This window comes from Sapajus apella, unplaced genomic scaffold (assembly GCF_009761245.1).
Source record: "Sapajus apella isolate SASKATOON/1434 unplaced genomic scaffold, GSC_monkey_1.0 scaffold27, whole genome shotgun sequence".
Taxonomy (NCBI): domain Eukaryota; kingdom Metazoa; phylum Chordata; class Mammalia; order Primates; family Cebidae; genus Sapajus; species Sapajus apella.
This window is the reverse complement of record NW_022436967.1, coordinates 14,427,764-14,448,483: the sequence shown is the minus strand read 5'-3', so window position 1 is coordinate 14,448,483 and position 20,720 is coordinate 14,427,764. Positions and strand designations below refer to the sequence as shown.

Here is a 20,720-nt window from a genome sequence, read left to right as displayed (position 1 = left end):
TGCAACAGGAGCAATATGTTACGCCATTAAAGCAGAAGTGACTAGCAGCTGAGGACTGGTTCAGCAAATGATAAAGAGTACCAGGAACCAAAGGAAGCAGCACTTAGACTGAAGTATGAAAGAAACAGCCGATCTGGGGTAAAAAGAAAACATTTTCAGAAGGGAAAGTGGGATTTGAATAAACGGAAGTTTATAACTTGAAGTAGAAAGGATACAGTTAAACACTGGAAACAATGGACCATTCAGTGAAAGATGATGATCTTTAGACTAAAAGACAAACATGTAAACTTCTGATTATGAAATTATATTGATACATTTATTTTATTTAAAGTTCGAATAGTAATGGTACTTTAGAAGGATCTTTTAATTTGACAATACTTAAGAATGGATAATGACAGTTATCTTAAATAGCACTAGGTATACAAGATTGATCATGAATGTAATGTATTGTGCCTTGAAAACATACAAGTGAGGGTAAGAAGGAGGCACACATTCCAGCCCACTTCTGTTCTTGGCCCCTTTGTTGAGTGTGCCAAAAATGCTTGGAGCCAGTTGAGACAGGATATAGATATCTGGCCACTTAAAACTATCTGGACTAATGCCATATTAATACATGCTAAAGAACAGACAGCAAGTTAATAAATTAATAATCACAAATGCAGTCTTGTCTGCATTTAAAGCTTACCTAAATCATGTAACATTTCAATTTCCTTTCTTATTCAAGAGCTTCAGCCTTCTTTCAATTAGGTTCACACATATTCTAGATAGGCAAGTAGCATTAAGCACTCATTCAAAAGACAGTCATGTAACAATTACTATATGCAAAGTGCTATACAAAGCACTATGGCAAATATAAAAAATTCATCAGTCATGGATCAGAAATTCATATGTCATGAAGAAGCATATGCCTAATAGGGAAGATAACGAAAGATACATGCATAAATAACTACAACGCAAGCTAAAAACCTAAACCCTAGATATAAGTGAAGATCCATAAATGCTCCTGGAGGAGATAACTAGAAAGAACATCCAAACATTCAAAGATTCCCATTTGACATACAAAACAAATGTCAGCATTTGGTCTCCCAGTTTGCATTCTTTTTCTAACAAGGTATACTGCCTTTAACCATTAGCACAAATTTTCTATAAACTCTCAAAACTTACACATCCTTCCAAATCTCCAAAACAATCTTTCTGTTCAAAGTCCAGAAAGGAGTTTCTGGTTGAATGAAATAATTATCTTCTAAACCAGCCACAAAAGCTAATGCTACTACCCTCCACCCTCATACGCTTAGATGCTTGAGCCTTTTGTCAAAAATAATTGGAATTTGTTTTACAATTATAGGGCTACTAGGAGTCCAACTCTAACACTAACTCTAGAAAAGACACATTCAATGCAAAATATACAAATTTTTGCACTAAAGGCCTAAAGTGGGAGGCAAAATTAAAGAAATCAGCCTTTGGTTCTCAAAGTAAGTAAAAATATAATCATCAACTTAGTTTCAGAAATGTGGAAATAAAATATTGTAAACAAATTGAAAATAGCATTGTACTGTAACCAGTTAAGAAAAAAAAATTAAAAAAAGATATCAATATGTCTTCATTTCCTTTAGCAAATCGCAAAATTCTATTAATGTTTAAATGTTCATGTGTTTCATAAATACTATAACAAGTATTTACTCTGATGGTTATTTCTTTTTATAGGAATAAGATAAATATTAATGTTAGAATTTAAGCACCATGAAGGCAGAATCCTGTCTGTTCACCATTTAGCCATGCTATTTCATGTATTACATATTCTATCTACTATTATCAAACATAAAAAAAATTTAAAGGAAGCTAGGAAGTAAACTGAAGAAAAGATAAGTGGATTAAAAAGGCATACTTTGTAAGTAAATCACTTCTCTGCAATTTCCCCAGCTTTGTGAATATGCAAATAAATAAGATTTTTCATTATCAACTTTCTATAACTATTAAATTGTTTCACATATGAATACAGATGCTCCTTAACCTATGATGAGTTTATACACTGATAAATTCATTGTATGTTGAAAGTATCTTAAGTCAAAAATGCGTCTAATAACTTTCAGCCTACCAAACATCATAGCTTAGCCTACCCTACCTTAAGCATGCTCAGAATACTTACATTTGTCTACACTTGAGCAAAACCACCTAACACAAAGCTTATCTTATAATGAAGTGTTGACTACCTCATGTAATTTATTGAATACTGTATTGAAAGCTAAAAAGAGAGCAGCTGTATGGATACTCAAAGTAAGATTTCTACTAGATGTATATTGCTTTCTCACCATCCTAAAGTCAAAGAATCCTAAGTTGAACTATCATAAATTGGGAAAATTGTGTACATGAAATCAATATTATCAGAAATTTAAAGGTTAAAAAGTAATAATACAAAAGCTGGTTCTGGATTTAGTTTTTGTCAAAAGCAAAAAATAAATATTTTACTGCTATTTGCTTACATTTATATTTAATCTTCTGTCATGTTACAATTAGCTACTTCATTTCTATTACTCTCAAAATATTATAACCTTGGAAACAATGGTCTTCTGCCCATTTTCCACCTGTTGAATTATATCTATCCATGCCTAAATAAAATACATTCCTATTAAAATTCTCTAATGGATTTATTTAAGAAATCTGTCAATCACTAATAGAACCTACAATATCAGTAGGACAAGGTTCTACTAATAGAACCTTGAATTATTTGGCCAAATGTCGAGGCCTAGGTTATCTAATATCACACACAAAACAAACATATATCTTTTTAACTTCGAATTGTGCTCTCAGGTTTGCATGTGAATATACCTGTATTACAGCTTCATGGTTTTAACAAAAATGTGTCTCTGTCAATGATCAAAAAGAGTGTTCCAATACCATAGTTACCTAATTAATATCATGATCAATTACTGTAATGATGAAGAAAGAAAGTGACACAGGTTTTTGAAAAATCCAGTAAGAAGTCAGTGAAGAGCACCAAAATGGTCCAAGTGGAAAGACTAAGCCTTCTCTTTTATTAAAGTGTAGACTGGGAATGCAAAGTGATTAGCTCCTATAAATCAGAGAGGCAGGACTGGTGTGGTTTTTACACACAGCTCTAATTGCTTCTTCCTCTTCAATTAGTTAATAACTGAGAATCACACAGGAAAAAAAAAAAAAAAAAACGAAAGGAACAATTGAATAAAAGAATTATTTTTCAGGAAAATCTATGATACCATAGAGAAAGCTATGCTTAGGATCAGAATATATCAAAAATATAGTAATCAGACATGATTTTTAAATATTGAACATTTAGGTATTAGAAATTTATATAAGAATTCCAATAAATTATAAATTACATACTTTGGCTACATTAGATTAAGTTCGCCTCAGACTAAGCACTTCGAAAGTTATTGGTAAGTGCCAATAAATCTAAATAGCTTATGAAATTATCACAAAGAAATGAAAATTCAGCTCTGCCACTAGTATCTTCAGAAAAAGAAAGGGAAAAGAGTTGCTTATGTACAGACTTTAATTCTATTAAAAGGTATAGTTTTATATTAAAGAATACATTATTCCATACAGTGATTCCATATTAAATACTCCCCATCAAACCTTGCATCTCACACGTCGCAGGCATCAACTATGTAACAGGTTTCCTCATTAATTAAAGAATGACACAACAGTTTTAACACTTATTTTGATGGCTAACAACAAAAGATAATAGATTTGCCTTGAGTATAACTGCACTACATGTACACATTAAAGAGTCTTCAGGAATATCACACCTCTCAAAGACACATCCCTTTGGTTGACTTTAATAAACTCCTCCCATATTTGAATTCTGTACCATCCATAATTCTCATTCTAGAATACCATGCCCTCTATCACTATATGGGTAACCTGAAAATCCACACTCAAACCACACTGTGACACAACTCCCGTTCTCCAACTTTGACACATATAACCTTCTAAACCTCTCCTCTTCCCATCAAGTCCTCCTAAGAATTTCTAAGATTACTGACACACACACACACACACACACACACACACACACACACACACACTCTTAAAAAATCTCAGCCCTGCCACTTACGAGTCTGTAACCTTGGACAATTTACTTAGGCTCTCTGTACCTCAACTTCCTCATCTATAAATGGAAGTAGTAACTACCTCACAGGATTATTATGAGGGTTAAATGATCTAATATTTGTAAAGCATTTAGAATAATGATTGACACATTCTGCTTACTGTAATTACTATTAAATATTTTCAATATTATTTCCCAAATTTATAGATTTCACCCCATTAGATGTGAGGGTACTATAAAGACAAATATCACTCTTTTCAGAGCAATTCAAATCTCTCCTAGAAACACACTCACACAGAAGAGAGCCCCACCACACACAACACACACACACACACACGCGCGCGCGCGCGCACGCACACGCACACAAAACCTCCAGTGCACAGTATACCAGAATCTTTGGAGAACAAACTTTTGCCTGCTAAGAATGTTATTATAGAAGAGAAAAAGCTTATGGCAAAATGGGTAATTCAAGCAGAAGTGAGGCACAAACTAACAATTTGCCTGCGCTTTTACAAAGAACGGAGGCATGATATGCAAAAAAATATATTTTCAAGGAATTAAGCTTTCTTGAACAGATTTGAATCTGAAACCACTCTGAAAAGCAACTTGCTCACTTCTTGGACCAATCCATTTACCATGAAAAAAAGCTTTGTTGAAGTTAGGAAAAAACACTTTCTTTGTACCACCAGCTAAAAGTAAAAGTAATAAGATGATCTCAAATTTTCACTATTTTATAAATTCACATACTTCAAAATATCAAAATATCACTTGGCTTTTCAATTAATAAGGGAATAAATCCCAAAACTCATTAACAAATTTTCTTCAGATTCTCAATGGCCAATAATCTCTTTTAAGGAAAACGTTTCTTATTTAAAGAAATACTACTACTATAAGGAAAAAAAAGATACTACATGCTATACTGATAACTACTCTAAGTTCAGCTCCACGTATAGTTTCCCCTTTGAAAATGTAACCTATTTCCAGACAGCTAAATGTGCTTCTCTACCCTAAGAAAAAATTTCTCTTACCATTTATAGGTAATATAAGTAACATTTTGTTGTTAAATAAAATTGAGATATACTTTTAATCCATATGCTGTGTGATACAAAAACCTAAATTTTACTTCTTTTGATATTCAAAGTAAGCAGGTATATTCATAACTTCAGATTAAGGCCAAACGTACGGCACTAGTAAAAGTACCCCACAAAGTTAAAAAAACAAAAACAAAAAACTACAATTAAAAATTAATTTAATTTCAGCATAGAAATCTGAACACCATGACATTTTTATTGTTACCTTTTAAATGCTTCTGCTGGGTTTCTCTCGCACTCGCCAGGCTGTAAGAGGCTTTGGACTGCTGGATCCCTTAGCTTGTCTTCATATCCTGGGAGTTGTCCACTGCGGCAGATCTGGGATACTAGACCTCTAATAAACCCTCCAACACACAAAGTGTCAGAGTCCTGGGCTTTGCAGAAATGAAAGGCCAAAGCTTGGCGATGTAAACCTCTCTGCAAACTTGTAGGTGAACTTGGCCATAAGAGTTCAGTGCATAGGGCCGTCTTGCCACTGCCAGGCCCTCCTACCAACAACACACCCCAAGCAGCTCCCTTTCCAGAGAGACCACTAGCATTATTCCCAGAATTCATTACAAGTGATGGTGCATTGACAGCACTATTGCAGCAGTTACTTTTCTCCTGGAGGCAATGCTGAAGCTTGTGGAAAACCCACTCCCTACAGTAAAATTGCTTCCCTTGCAGTAAACTGGTTTGAGCCATTTTGCAGACTTTCTCTTCCCAAGGATTAGTTATAACAGGCTTTTAATCTTCATTTGCTAGAGTCTGGATACATCAACACAGGTTTTTCCATCCATTATGACACAAGATGCATATTAAGTTGACTGAATGACAGAGTAACTAAAAAAATTCAACAACCACAGAGTTCCTTTGTCACCAGAACATGCATGACTTTATTTGGTTCCTTATTCTTGATTAATAGTCTATACATTAGTTTAGTTGTTGAACTAAGGGAGAAATGCCTGATTCCACAGCTCAGCAACACTTTTCCTATATTTTAATGGGTCACATAACTCCATGGCTATAACCGGAGTTTATGTGATTGTGGATGTTTCAAGAACAGAGACGAGACAATACATCTGGAAAACTAAAGAAAAAACCCAATCTTTCAATTTGTACAAAATGCTTCTCCAGATCCCAAGTGTTAATTCTGCATCTGACAATTAGATTCAGAAAAGAGGTCCATTGCATTAAATGCCATCAGAGAGGTTACACTTATACGGTATGAGGTACAGAATGTAAGTAGCTCTGTATTTCTCGTCGAAGGATGATCACTCAGAGTACTAGATCTTGCCAGTTTCAGGCATCTGGGCAACTGCCAGGGCACTGTTTCAGATTAGAGTCTCTTATGTGGCAGAAATGACAGACCTTCTTAATTCAAAGCATTCATAAAATGCATTTTTCAAGACACCAGATTCGTAATGAACCTGTTCACAGGTTTCTTGGTTTTAGGACGTCCAGGTAATCAAAACTTTCCACAAGTAACTAAAATAAAACAAACAAAAACCTCAGTGCAAAACATCATATGTTAAAAACTTATTAAGGTCAATAAAAGTTGCAATTTACCAGTTAACTTAGTCTCAAAAATCCATGTACTTCACCTTTGGCACTTTCAAAAAGTTGGACAAATACCCCTGAAATAATCACATTCTGCTTTCTGCATTTTCCTTCCCCATTGTTACGCTTCCCAAACAACCGCATTTCAATCAAGTTACCCAAGATTTTTTCAACTTTACCATAGCAAGGGGTGGGGGAGATACTTTAGGTACATACAGTCCTTAACTCCAGCCAAAACGCTCATTCCCAATAGACTGGTAGAACAGCGCCAGCTACGGAAGCTCTATTAACTTACACAATCCAGTCAGTCAAGGACTGTCTACTACTCCAGGCACACTTCTTTGTTGATAGTTTGCAAAAATCTAGGGGAAGATTACCAGGGTCGCAGTTGGATGGGAAACAGCTTAAAAAAAAATGAGGGATGATAGTTCTTATATGAATGATAAATCAAACACAAGTAAAATGTGAATCTTCCCTTCCTCTGGGCCAAGGATGGAGGTCAGGGATAAAAGCTACCACTCTGGCAGAGAATCGGCTGCGAGGGAGAAATTCCTTCCAAGGCAGAAAAGGGATAAAGAGTAGAGTGCTCCGGTGCTAGTGGGTGTCTGCCCACAGGTCCGGCCTCCAGTTTCAGCTGACAGACAAAAGGAACTCCGGGATTCCCAGCGCAGGGAAGCACCTTGGTTTTGAACCTCCCCGAGGAGCCACAGGGGGGCCACCTCGGAGAGGCCACGAGCGAAGGTGCAGCCTCCACGCCGAGGTCTGCCCTTCCTGAGGCTGGGAGCGCCTCTGCACCCCGCCCCGCCCCGAGATTGGGGTGTGTCTTTTGAAGGGGGAGGGGGTGCCCGAGGTCCTTGCCAATCCCAGACGAGGGGTCGTCTCCCGCCCCGTATCCCGCTCCCGCTCCCACCCGGCCGACTGCAGAGCGAGGAAAGAGGGCAAATCTGGGGCTCGAGGCCGGAGAGGGTGAGTGGTTGGGACAGAACCAAGCCCCGGCCTCAGCCTCCCAGCTTCCAACCCGAGGGAGGAGCCTCACTTCCACCGCCGCTGCCGCCCCCCCGGTTACCTCGGCCCTAGCTGCCTCCGTGGCCGCCGCCGCCGCCGCTGCTGCGGACTCTCAGTCTCAAACACTTGCTTCGCTGAGAAGCCGCCGCCAGCAGCGCTCCCGGGACTCCAACAGCAGCCGCCTCCTCCGCCGGGTCCGGGGCACACACCCAGCTCCGGATCCTCTTCTTGTCCCCGGTGGCTGCCAGTTCCAGCTTTCCCAGCAGAATCAGTCGTGCTTGTTCCAACCCCCACCGGCCCACCGCCGCCGCCGCCGCCGCCGCCGCCACCGTCAGGGCAGTGACTGTCTCCGGCAGCCGCCGGCCTGCTGGCTCCGCCCCGCCCCGCTCCGGGCCCCGCCCGCCTGGCCCAGGCCCCGCCCCCGGCCCGCCGCTCAGCCTTTCTTTGCCCGCCGGCTCCGCCCCCGCGTTTCTCCCCTCCCCCACCGCGCCCTTCCGCCGCAGCCTGTGCCTGGGCGTGTGCGGGCGCCTGGGATCTGCTACCGGCGCTACGGGGAGACCCGTCCCGGGGCGGTGTTGGGGCCCCGCCTTTCCTAGACGAGGCGGAGAACGGGGCGGGGGCTGCGTTCTCACGTCCCCGTGCTCACGCGAGTCGTTGCCCCCACCCTCCCCGTCACCACTGGGCCCTGATCCTTCCTTTGTCTTCCAGGCCGGAGGGAATCGCCGGCTGTTGGGGCCGTGTCTGCTCCTGGGAGGGGCAGTTGGGTAGGGGGAGATTGTCTTTTGCCTCTCTGCTCAACCCTCTTGCCTCTCTCTTAACCGCTTGCTTCCAAAGCCACTTCAGGCCCCGTTCTGCCCCTCAGTCGTCTGGTCTTCTTTCAGTCCATTAAATTCCAGGGATGCTTTTACTTTGGCTGAGACGAAGAGAAGGAAGGAAAGGACTGGGAAGAATGTTGCAAAAATAGAATAGTGTGGGTATAGGGCGACATTCCTAGCAGCCTCATGAAAAGGAAGTGGCCTCCATCAGATGGAGGTTGACAGCAGTCTTGACTGGGGCTCAGGTCCCTGCTCTTCAGGGCCACCTGATCATTCTGAGCATCCACTAAGCGGGGAAAGGTCCATGGTCATGAGGAATCACAGGAAATGCCCTAGAGGGCCTGCTCACAGGGTACTGTTGGACTAAGCATATCAGTTGTTTGCACTCACTGGACCTGAGCTACTTAGATTCCAAATTTCTGCCAGGAAAATGAGTATACCGTCAACTGATGGAATAGGAAATGTAGCATCTTTTAATTTTAATTGTTTATGCTAAAATCCAGAGTGTCTCCCATTCCTCATTAACTTGAATGTGTTTATTTGCCAAAATATTAAGCCAGTCTCCCATCTGGTTTTAGGAATTTCATAGTATAACTATCACATTAAGAAACATGGGTAAACAAATAGGTCGTGTTTGTGAGTACTCTTTTAATATTGTTTGTTCGTGGCAATTAAGGTTTACTGATTTTAATATTTAATTTTAATTCATGAATCCTAAATTTTGGGCTTCTTCCCTGAAACACAAGCAAAGGAGGCAGAGTATACGTTCTCTAGAATTAGGGGGATGAAAATTGATTTTTAAAAAGCTACAATTTTGATTTATTTTTGCTTATGCAGTTTTAATTACCACTTAGCTTGTTTGCCAGGCAGCTTAATGGTCATTTAATAGGTTGACTCCTTCAGTTTCATGGTTGTAAAATTTTATGTTTAGAGAAAAAATTAAATGAGAAATATGTATGTCACTTTATCATTTCTATTAAGCCATTAGCTAACACAATAATTAAAATAATTTCTGCCCAGTAGAGAAGCTACTGAAACTTTTTGTTTAGTGGGTCATTTATGATAACTAAGTACTATCATGGGATGCTGGGTTTTTGTTGTTGTTGTTGTTGTTGTTTGTTTTTTTTGAGACGGAGTTTCGCACTTGTTACCCAGGCTGGAGTGCAATGGCGCGATCTCGGCTCACCACAACCTCTGCCTCCTGGGTTCAAACAATTCTCCTGCCTCAGCCTCCTGAGTAGCTGGGACTAGAGGTGCGTGCCACCATGCCCAGCTAATTTTTTTGGTGCTGTTTTAAATAACATCATCTATAGCTAAGATGTAATTAATCTTCAGACCTATTTAGAATTTTATGTTTTTTGCTTTAAAGTTTATTTCACATTTTATTTTTATTGCTTTTTTTTGCTTTCTTTAATAGAAAATCCTTAACAGTGACATATATATATATATAATTTTATGAAACTGCTTTTTATCAATTACCTAAATGTTAAATGTGGCATAAGCAGAATACTTACTCTTTAATCAGTTTCTTATTTGTATTTTCTTCAATACTAGATACTGGGATTTTTCCAAAGAATGCAATTTTTTTTCAATGTGGCCTTTCTTATTTTTAATTAATTCAAAAAATTTCCTGAAATCTTCATAGTTTCACATAAATTTGAAATTACTGACAGCTTTAACAAATGCTTCTCTGCAAACTAATGTTTTAAATGGAAAATTAAGTAGTAAGATACGTATTAAGCTAACAAACTGCTAAATAAAATCTACTCTTTATTCTAATTTCTCTATACTGAAATGTACAAATTTTTCAGTCCAAATCTTTTCTTAGCTGTTGTCTTTTTTAAACCTCGCTCAGTTGTATTGCACAACAAGCGTTTTTACAAGACAAAGCTCATCATATAAGTCTTTAAAATACATGTTTATTTTGATGGTTTCAATTAAGTTTAAATACTACAAAATTATGTCATCTTAATTTTAATCCATTTAGATTCAAAATGTAGTTACCCAATTAGAAGCAACAGCTCCATCAAAAGATTCCACAAGTTGAGATATTCCAAAGCACAGTTACAAATTTCAAAAGTTAGGTCTTTTATAATGTCTATGGTCTCATCATAGAGTACATTCAGTCCCTTGTTTGGTAGAGGTAGATTTCAATTTCTTTCTTTTTGCAAACTCTGTTTCTAATAAGCACAACAATACCTAAAAACTGCAAAAGTTGAATACTTTGATTTTAGAGTTTCAATGATTTTACATGCAAGGCTATTAAAATATAGAGGACTCATTTTAGTCCTCTAAATTAACTACTGTAAGTCACTCAGCTTTATTTACAAAGTGATGTTTTATCCTTGGCAGTGTTTCAAGTTATGCCACAAATTTAAAGAACTCTGTGCACTGTACAAAAAATATTCAGCCTACTTGCTATATAGTCTACTACAGGACACGTCAGCCTCTATTTCACATATTTCAGGTACCTCACATGTAATTTTCTGCATTTACTACTGATTCTCAGAAGTGGCATTCAGGTGGCTTCTTGCATGTGGAAGGCAGCTACAGCAAGCTCAGGCACACTGAACCGCTACACCACGTGTCTATCAGGACCAGCAGCCTTGAGAGTTTCTCTGATTACTGCCAAGCCCAGGATTTGATATATAGTATATGTATGTGTATGTATGTGTGTGTATATGTGTATATGTAGCAACCACCAATATCAAGCTATATTTTGTTTTTTTCAACTAGCACACTACACACTATCCTTCAAAGGATAGTTACTTTGAACCTGGAAAAGTTATTGCTGGCAGACTTTCAGATTTCCCCACAAATTTAAAGAACTCTGTTTATTTCATGTCATATACTATTTAATGAGACCATGGCAGAAGCTGAAAATAAAACAGCGGAGGTCTACCAAACCATCCTAGATTATTGTAATGCCACTATTAATGACAGTGTTATGTTTACATAAATACACATTTTGTTAGTTATGTTTGTTGGACTTGATGGAGACCTAGACTACAGAAAAACTTTGATTGATATGGGAGGCATAATGATAGGAACGTCCAGCTGTGGCTACCTTCTTAAATACCCTTTTAAAAGAATGCTTATTTAAGCCTTACATTTTAAAAGTAATTGTTGCCAGCTGTATTCATTCCTGTCCTTGAAAACAAGCCTAGAAATAGCTGTTGCTTATAAAATGTGTAAGATATAGGCCTTTCCTTCAAATAATTAAACAACTTCCCAAATAAGATTTATCTTGCAGAATTACCAGTGAAGGGAAATGAAGACTCATTAGCTATAGTTACTGTGACTAGTTACAGTGCTTCCTTCACCTTTACCCTTCACTTTTTTCCATGCTCCAAGATACAGCAAAAAGTCTTAGTAGATCCCCAAGTTATACCAACAGTACACATGACAGCACGGATCTGAAATTCCTATTCTCAAATATTCGGCAAGAAATTTAAAGAAGCAAATTAGGATTCTCTAACATGCCCCTCTATTGGATTACTATAATTGCTTTTTCCTTCGTTTTCTTCGATGGATCTATAGGTAGTTTAAATGACCTCCCTATGCCAACCACCAAAGTCACCATCACCCTTTCATCAAATCTCAGATCCCAATAAATATCCTCCATCAAGTATTCTTTGAACTACATTTTAAATATCTAAGAACAGCTGGAACTGGCTTAGTAGTAACTTATATTCCCGAGTCCTGTTGTCAGTCATGGTCACACAAAATAATAACAATAATTACATGTAATTATATTAATTTGAAAATAATTCAATGTCATCTGTTAAGGTAAACTTTCTCAATTATGTCCATTACACATCCTTTGACCAGATTTTGGTGAATCATTAGATAAATTACTTGCTTTGCTGTAAATAATCTATTAATTTGACAGATTCCGAAGTACATGAGAGACATTATTTTATTTATTGTCCCCAAACTCTCTGTTCTTCTAGAACCACATCTTATTTTTTCTTTGTCCAAGTCTCTGTTCCTTGCTAAGCATGCCTTGGCATTGGTAACCACGGGAAGGTAGATTGTATTAATTTGGAAGATTAATATTTTGTACTAAAAAGCATAAAAATAGATGGAACAAAGAGTCTGTGGGAATAACACATAAGACATTTTCCTAAGGTCACAGAGACTCTTGTAAATATCACAAACTGAACTGATGATATGGGCAGGGACAGCTGTGCAGCATAGCAGACCCAGAGGCCTATGGCTTGGTGGTTGCTTCTCAGAATATTTTGTTTTGTTTTTTTCTAAGTTAGGCTGAATGGTAAATGCCCACCAGGAGGCAATTCATAATATCCTTACTAGTCAGTCAATTTTTTCTAGGTGCTTGTATTTCTTGTTAGTTCTGTCCAGTCGGCCTAATATATGATCATTCCTTTGGAATGTTAAGATATATTTTTATTTTCATTTAATGTTGATAAAACCTCTTCTGTTTTTGAAAATTATTCTGTCAGAAAAATGTAATTGAAATCACAAGTCTAGATTAAATTGGTTGAGGAACACTGTATGCCAAGTGGTTTTTTTGTTTTGTTTTTGACACAGGATCTTGCTCTGTCACCCAGGCTGGAGTCTAGTGGCACAATCTCAGTTTACTGCTACCTCCCACCTCAGGCTCTGAAATAGCTGGGACCACAGGCATGTACCACCAAGACTAGCTAAGACTAGCTAATCTTTTCTTTTTCCTTTTTCTTTTCTTTATTTATTTATTTATTCATTCATTTATTTATTTATTTTGAGACAGAGTTTCGCTCTTGTTACCCAGGCTGGAGTGCAATGGCGCGATCTCGGCTCACCGCAACCTCCGCCTCCTGGGTTCAGGCAATTCTCCTGCCTCAGCCTCCTGAGTAGCTGGGATTACAGGCACGCGCCACCATGCCCAGCTAATTTTTTGTATTTTTAGTAGAGACGGGGTTTCACCATGTTGACCAGGATGGTCTCGATCTCTTGACCTCGTGATCCACCCACCTTGGCCTCCCAAAGTGCTGGGATTACAGGTGTGAGCTACCGCGCCCGGCCTCTTTTTTTTTTCTGAGGCAGAGTCTTGCCCTGTTGCCCAAGCTGGAGTGTGCAAGTGCTGCAGTCTTGGCTCACTGCAACCTCTGCCTCCCACGTTCAAGTGATTCCTCTGCCTCGGCCTCCCAAGTAGCTGGAATTACAGACACGCATCATCATACCAGCTAATTTTTGTATTTTTAGTAGAGATGGCGTTTCGCCATGTTGGCCAGGCTGGTCTCAAACTCCTGACCTCAGGTGATCCACCCACCTCGGCCTCCCAAAGTGCTGGGATTACAGGTGTGAGTCACTGCACCAGGTTCTGGCTAATCTTTGTATTTTTAGTAGAGATGGGGTTTTGCATGTTGCCCAGGCTGGTCCTGAACTCCTGAACTCAAGGGATCCACTGCCTCAGTCTCCCAAAGTGCTGAGATTACAGGCACGAGCCAGTGCACAAGGACCCAAATGTTTTAACTACGAAGCACAGGGCCCTGTCAGAGATTATTGCTGTTCTACAAACATACTGAAAATACCAACCTACAGTTATTTTCTAAGTACATGTGTAGATTTCTACACTCTTGAGAAAGGAAGCCATGATTTTATGCCTTTTCTCCAACCTGCTGTGTGTGGTAGCGAGACTCCAAAGATGCCCCCAGTGAGCCATGCCTCCAGGAATTCATGTCCTTAAGCAGTCACTTCATATTGTATCTGGCCTTGCCTTGCATTAACCATTGGAATGTAGCAGAAGTAACAGTGTGCCAGTTCTAATTTTGAAGATGATTGGTAGCTTCTGCATCCTACTTTGAAATGTTCACTTGTAGAAACCATCATTAAAGAAATTTGGCTACCCTACTGAAAAGGCCATGCAGAGGAGCCACACAAGGAGGCCCCAGGGAATGGCCCTGAGATCACATGGGGAGATGGAGAGGCCCTGCCTAGCATCCCAGTGGGCAGGGTGATGGTAGGGGGACTCTTCTGATGACTCTAGCCCCAGCCAACACTCAAGCCAACTTTGTGAAGAACCCCAAGTGAAAGAATTGTTTACCTGACCCAATCAAACTTCAGAACTATGAGATTCTAAAATGATTGCGGTTTTAGCCTCTAAGCTGTAGATTGCTTTTTCGTTAGTAAATATCTAAAACACTACCTGATAGAAATAGGAAATCTCCTAGTGTTCCATAAACACTAAATGTAACTTCTGATCTCTCTCTTCATCCAGCCTCTTGGGCAAATGGTATAGCTATGGAGAAATGAAGCAAAATGCCCTTGTTTATACCATCCTAGTTTTATTTGATGCATATATTATCCATTTGCAAAATAATTAAAGAGACAAGATAAAGGTTAAATGAATTTTTAAGGTCATATAGACTGAATGGGAATGCATACTTATTTCCAAGTGCCTTTTCTCTCTATTACACACTCCTTACCTCATTAGAAACCTTTCATCAACAAGGAAGCCTCTGATTCTAGCCTATTACACAGCCATTTGTTGTTTCCAAACATACAAAAATATCTGGCTCTGGCATAATGCTTCATAATACATGAGAGTCAGAGGCTCCCCCTCAATTCACTGGCAAAGTTTTATAAATTAGCCGGTTGTGGTGGGTGCCTGTAATTCCAGCTACTTGGGAGGCTGAGGCAGGAGAATCACTTGAACATGAGAAGCAGAGGTTGCAGTGAGCCAAGATTGTGCCACTGCACTCCAGCCCAGAGGACAAGAGTGAGACTTTGTCTCAAAAAAAAAAAAAAAAGGAATGATATGCCAGGGAGGGTAGGGTAATCGAAATCAGAAGCACATGAGCTCAGTAATGCTATGTAAGTTCTGAATGCCTTGAGTTTGTAACTGATTCAAAATTTAGAAAGAAGGAGAAACATTGTTTTCCTAGCATTAACCTTAAGGAAAAGCTTTTGTTTAATTTCTTTTTTTCCCTGGGGGATTCTATATTTGCTTGTTATTGTCTATATATTTATATTCTATATTTGCACATTATTAAGAAAAGTGTACACAGCTAAAATATAAATGATTCAAGTGAACAAATAGATTAATATTTTACTCAAGAGGCCATGTTTAGTACTACAGTATTTAAACATGGAGATAAACTAGTTCACTAGAACTCAGGGATCATAATTTTATGTGAGAGTTCCATCAAATTTATTGTTACAATCTCAAAAAGCTCATAATAAAAGTAAATATTTGCACACAAATAAGGCGGATTAAGACCCCAAGGAAGTAGCAAGGGAAGAAATCAACTTCTCACTTAGAGACTTACACTTTAAAAAAGAGAGAAAATCTTTTTTTCTAAAAGCCCACATGGAAAAAAGAAAGAGTATATGGTTTGGAGATATTTGAGAGAGAATACATCTGAGAAACAGCTTGTCTGTATGGTAGAAACATCATTTGAACATTAGGAGTTTTATGGTTTAAGACAGTATAGTCTTGGTCAGGGCCACCACATACAACTAGCTGCAGGCTGTGTGCTGCACAACTTCAAGGGATACCATTCAAATGGACTATGACGTGCTTCACATGAAACAGAGTCCATCGACGTTGTGAACTCAGTTAAAGAGCATGTTTGAGTATTTGTAACAAAAGGCAAGTTTTAAGATTTGATACACAAAAGTTTATTTCTCTTGTCCAATAAAAACCCCATAGCTTATATGGTAGCCCCACAATGCCATCAGGAACTGACCTCCTTTCTCTTCTGCCATCTTGAATAACTTTCATCTTAATTTTCACTTCACCCTTTGGTAAGATAACCAACTTCTTCCATGTTGCCTAGGGTTTTCTCTGTTTTAAAAGGAAAAGTTACATGTCTAAGCAAACTCCGCAGTCCTGTATGTCACCAGGAGGGTTGGTCACCCCACAGGGTCTCAAAATGGCATTCTACCTCCAGCCTCTCTTATCCATTAGAAACAGAAGATGAGAGAGGAAGTAGTGAATAAGTGGTAAGTGGCACCTATATCAGGAAAGTAAACCTTTTTTGATAATTGTCAACACATTTGTATTTTCATCTAATTTACCAGAACTACATAAGATAGATAGGGAAATAGATTATATTAGACACATTGCTGCTCTAAAAAAAAAAAAAAATCAGAGTTCTATTAATATTGAAAATAATTAGATAAATTAGGAAGAAATTAGAAATTCTGCACAATTTTGAGGCTTTCTGTAGTATTCTCAGCATCTCTGGAACACAGTGCAGACAATGAAGGCAAACTAGGGCTAGGGATTGTCAAAAAAGAATACCGTAAGGATAAGGACCCGTTATTTAGGGGTATGGATATCATTATTGAAATGATTCATTATGCAATACATACTGGGGAGAAATTTAATAAAACCAGGAATAGTGTTACCTATTGAGAAAATGATAGAAAAGATAAGCATTTAGAATAAAATATCAAGATTTTTTTTAGATCCTGGGGAAAATACCTGTATGAGAAAGTGACTTCTTTCATTTTATTGGAAACAGATTGTTTGCCTTTAACTTAATATTTATCGAGTAGTTCTCTTTTGTTCATTTTAATATTCTAAACTTTAAGGATGAAATTTTATTGAAAATTTATATTAAAATGATATTTCTGTTACACTGATAACAAATCAACAAAGATTTTAACAATGAAAAGGAAAATCAAATAGAAAAAGAGGTATAATTTGATAACGGAAAGATTTTTAAAAATTTATTGTAATGAATATGTGTGTGCAAAGTTTAACTAAGCATTTTAATGTCCCATGACAGTTTGAATAGATTATGGATCAAAAATGAAAACCATTCATCCGGAAGTCATAAGTGACAACTGAATTGAAAACGTCACCTTTTACTTAAATTAGACCACATTTGAATTAGTATTATATGCATTTATTCTGACTGGGAATGTATAGTGCAGTAAGAATCCCTATGAAAGAAATAATGTTTATATGAGAACATTCCCATTTATCCTAGTTATGGTTAATGGGATTAAAATACAATTTAATCCAATCCAGTGATATTTAAATAAATATACTTATAGAATTACCAAAACATAATAGGTGTGGAATTATTCAAAATTTTCTTTGTGCCTACACATAAATGAAAATGAAATGACAGACTTAATAGACTAAGATTGTGAACTTGCTGATAGTAGGAATTTTCAAATGTCATGGTAAAATATAAAACAACCTTTTGGGAACAAATAACATAAATTTGATTTTAAGATACAGACCTCATTTTGATTAAATACTATTAAATTAAATATTAATTTTTTTCTCTTTTTTTTTTTTTTTTGAGACGAGTTTCTCTCTGTCACCCAGGCTGGAGTGCAGTGGTAGGATCTTGTCTCACTTCAACCTCTGCCTTCTGGGTTCAAGCAATTCTCCCACCTCAGCCTCCTGAGAAGCTGGAATTACAGGCACACAACATCACACCTGGCTAAGTTTTTTATATTTTCAGTAGAGACGGGGTTTCACTATGTTGGCTAGGCTGCTCTCAAACTCCTGACCTTAGGTAATCTGCCCACCTCGGCCTCTCAAAGCGCTGGGATTACAGGCATGAGCCACTGCACCTGGCCTAAATATTATTTCTTTCATCGTTATTATACTCAGCATCTGATAGTTAAAAAAGATCTAGAATAGATAATATAGATATGTCATAATTGTTTTTGAGTCAAGACTTGAACATAAAATGATTAATTTCTCAGTGGAAGAATCCTCCTTTATGATAACATTAAAAGTGCAAATTGGAGATTCATAGGGGTGAATTCACAGCCTGTTTGTGCCCTATGGCTTGCTTGTGCTATGTTTGCTACGGTGAGTGAGTTCTCATGAGATCAGATTGTTTAAATGTATATGGCACTTCCCCCAATCCTCTCTCTTGCTCTTGCCATGTGAGGTGCCTGCTCCTGCTTCACCCTTTGCTGTGAGTCAAAACTCCTTGAGTCCTCTCTAGAAGCTGAGCAGATGCCAGCTCCATACTTATACAGCTTGTATAACCATGAGCCAATTAAACCTCTTTTCTTTATAAGTTACTTAGTCTCAGGTATACCTTTAAAGCAATACAAGAATGGCCTGACACAATGGTCAAGAAATCCAATTGACAACATTATAAGAATTTGAGATGGAGAAAAATAACAAGATAGGCTTACTAAGCAGCTAAAGAAAGCAATTACCAATCAATGTACAATAGCTGCATCCCAGTTTGCAGTCAGCAGAGGCAGGTACTCTTTTGCTTATCGGAGTCTGCATTCCTAGATTTGAGCACCACTTCCTACACTGGCATACATCAGTTTTACCCCAAAGAATTTTTTACGTCTTCTAATCAGGAGAAATCAAGAACAAGGAGAAAGAAAATAGAGTAGAGCAAACAATACCTGAACAAGTGGCTGCCTATCCCTAAAAAATTGAAGATGGATATAAGCCTGTGAGCTTGTGTATCGATAAAATGATCCTGGAAATTTTGACTTCTTCAAAGGAAAACGAAATCTACATGTCACTTTTGTATAATATAAATGAATTAAAAATATTTTAATTAAAAAATTATTGTAGAAAAATAAATTTTTCTGAAGATGAATATTAAATCCTTTTGATCCAGGGAGTAGAAGAAAAATATCATTAAAATGTTGATAAAAAAATGTATCCTTCTTAGGACTTTTGTCAAAAAGACTCAGTAGTAAAGAGGAAAATTTTTGAAAGAGAACTTACTTTTTGCCCCAAATCAGCTTTTTATGGGATAATAGATTTTTGATATCTGTTGCAACATTGCATACCATAACCTAAGGCTTAGTGGCTTGAAACAACACTGACATAATTTCTCACAGGTCTGTTGGTTACCTGGGTGTTTTCTTCTGCTAATCTCACCTGGGCTTTACGCAGTTGTAGCCAGCTGGCATCACTCACACATTTGGGTCATCAACTAAGATGGCTGAAATAATGGAGTGACTGACTGCATTTTCTGCCCATGGCTTCTTCACAACCAGTGCTTGCAGAGTTCCCTGAGAGCTTAGGAAGGATGCATAAATCCTCTTGAGACCTAGATTCTGGGACTCAATGTAACTTCTGCCAGAGAAATTCACAAGGACAGCCTAGATTTAAGAGGTAGGGAAATAGATTTCACCTCTTTATGTGATAAGGTACAAAACATTAGGATCAGTCTGGCACGGTGGCTCATACCTGCAATCCCAGCACTTTAGGAGGCCGAAGCGAGCAAATCACAAGGTCAGAAGTTCAAGACCGCCTGGCCAACATAATGAAATCCTGTCTCTACTAAAAATACAAAAATTAGCCAGGTATGGTGGTGCACGCTTATAGTCCCAGCTACTCAGGAGGCTGAGGCAGGAGAATCTCTTGAACTTGTGGTGAGCCAAGATTGCACCACCGGACTCCAGCCTGTGCAACAGAGCCAGACTCTGTCCCAAAACAAAACAAAATAAAACAAAACATTACGAGAATGTTTGTAAAGTACCACAGATGGAAACCCTTAATAATTTGATAAACAATATAAACTCTCCACCAGAAAAAACAAAAAGTGCACATACAAATTCTGTGTTAATTTTAAAGGAATGATGCCCTTCTATGTTATAGGACCCCATATTTTAAAACTTTGATTTAACCAGCTGAAATAACTCAGAAACAGAAAATCAAGTACAGCATGTTCTCACTTATAAGTGAGAGGTAAATAGTGGGTATGCATGAACATACAGAGGGAAATAATAGACACTGGAGATTCCAAAAGAGAAAAGGATCGGAGAGAGATGAGGTCTGAAAAATTACCTACTAAGTATAATGTTCACTATTCCAATGATGGGTACACTAGAAGCACAATGCCACCACTACGCAATATATCCGTGTAACAAAAACTGCACATGTACCCCCTCGAATCTATAAAAGTAAAAAGAAAATCCTGCTGGTCAGTGCTCAAAAGGAAGTGAGGAAAGTGAGGAACATATTATTGGAAACTGGAAGAATCCCTGCTATATAGCAGCAGGAAGCTTGGAAAAAATTGCTTCCTGCAGTTATGTAGAAAGCGAACCTTATAAATGATGAACTTGGATATCAGGTTGAGGAGATTTCTAAGCAAAGTGTTGAAGGTGATGCCTGGTTTCTTATTTCTGCTTATAGTAAGATGCGAGAAGATGTCTAAATTGAGGAAAATACTGTTCAAGTAAAAGGAGCCATATTTGATAATTTGGGAAATTCTCAGCCTATAT

General features: G+C 38.1%; 1 protein-coding gene across 1 annotated transcript in view; it reads right to left on the bottom strand.

Annotated features, from left to right (window-relative positions):
* ANKRD50 (ankyrin repeat domain 50) overlaps nt 1-8,080 on the bottom strand; it is a 48,846-nt gene extending 40,766 nt beyond the window's left edge. The window contains exons 1-2 of the mRNA XM_032292351.1: nt 7,784-8,080; nt 5,384-6,645 (exon numbers count right to left, since the gene is read on the bottom strand). Of these exons, the coding sequence (XP_032148242.1) occupies nt 5,384-5,862 (479 nt within the window). The 5' untranslated portion in view covers nt 5,863-6,645; nt 7,784-8,080. The remainder of the gene's footprint in view (nt 1-5,383; nt 6,646-7,783) is intronic.
* Nucleotides 8,081-20,720: the final 12,640 nt, after the last annotated feature.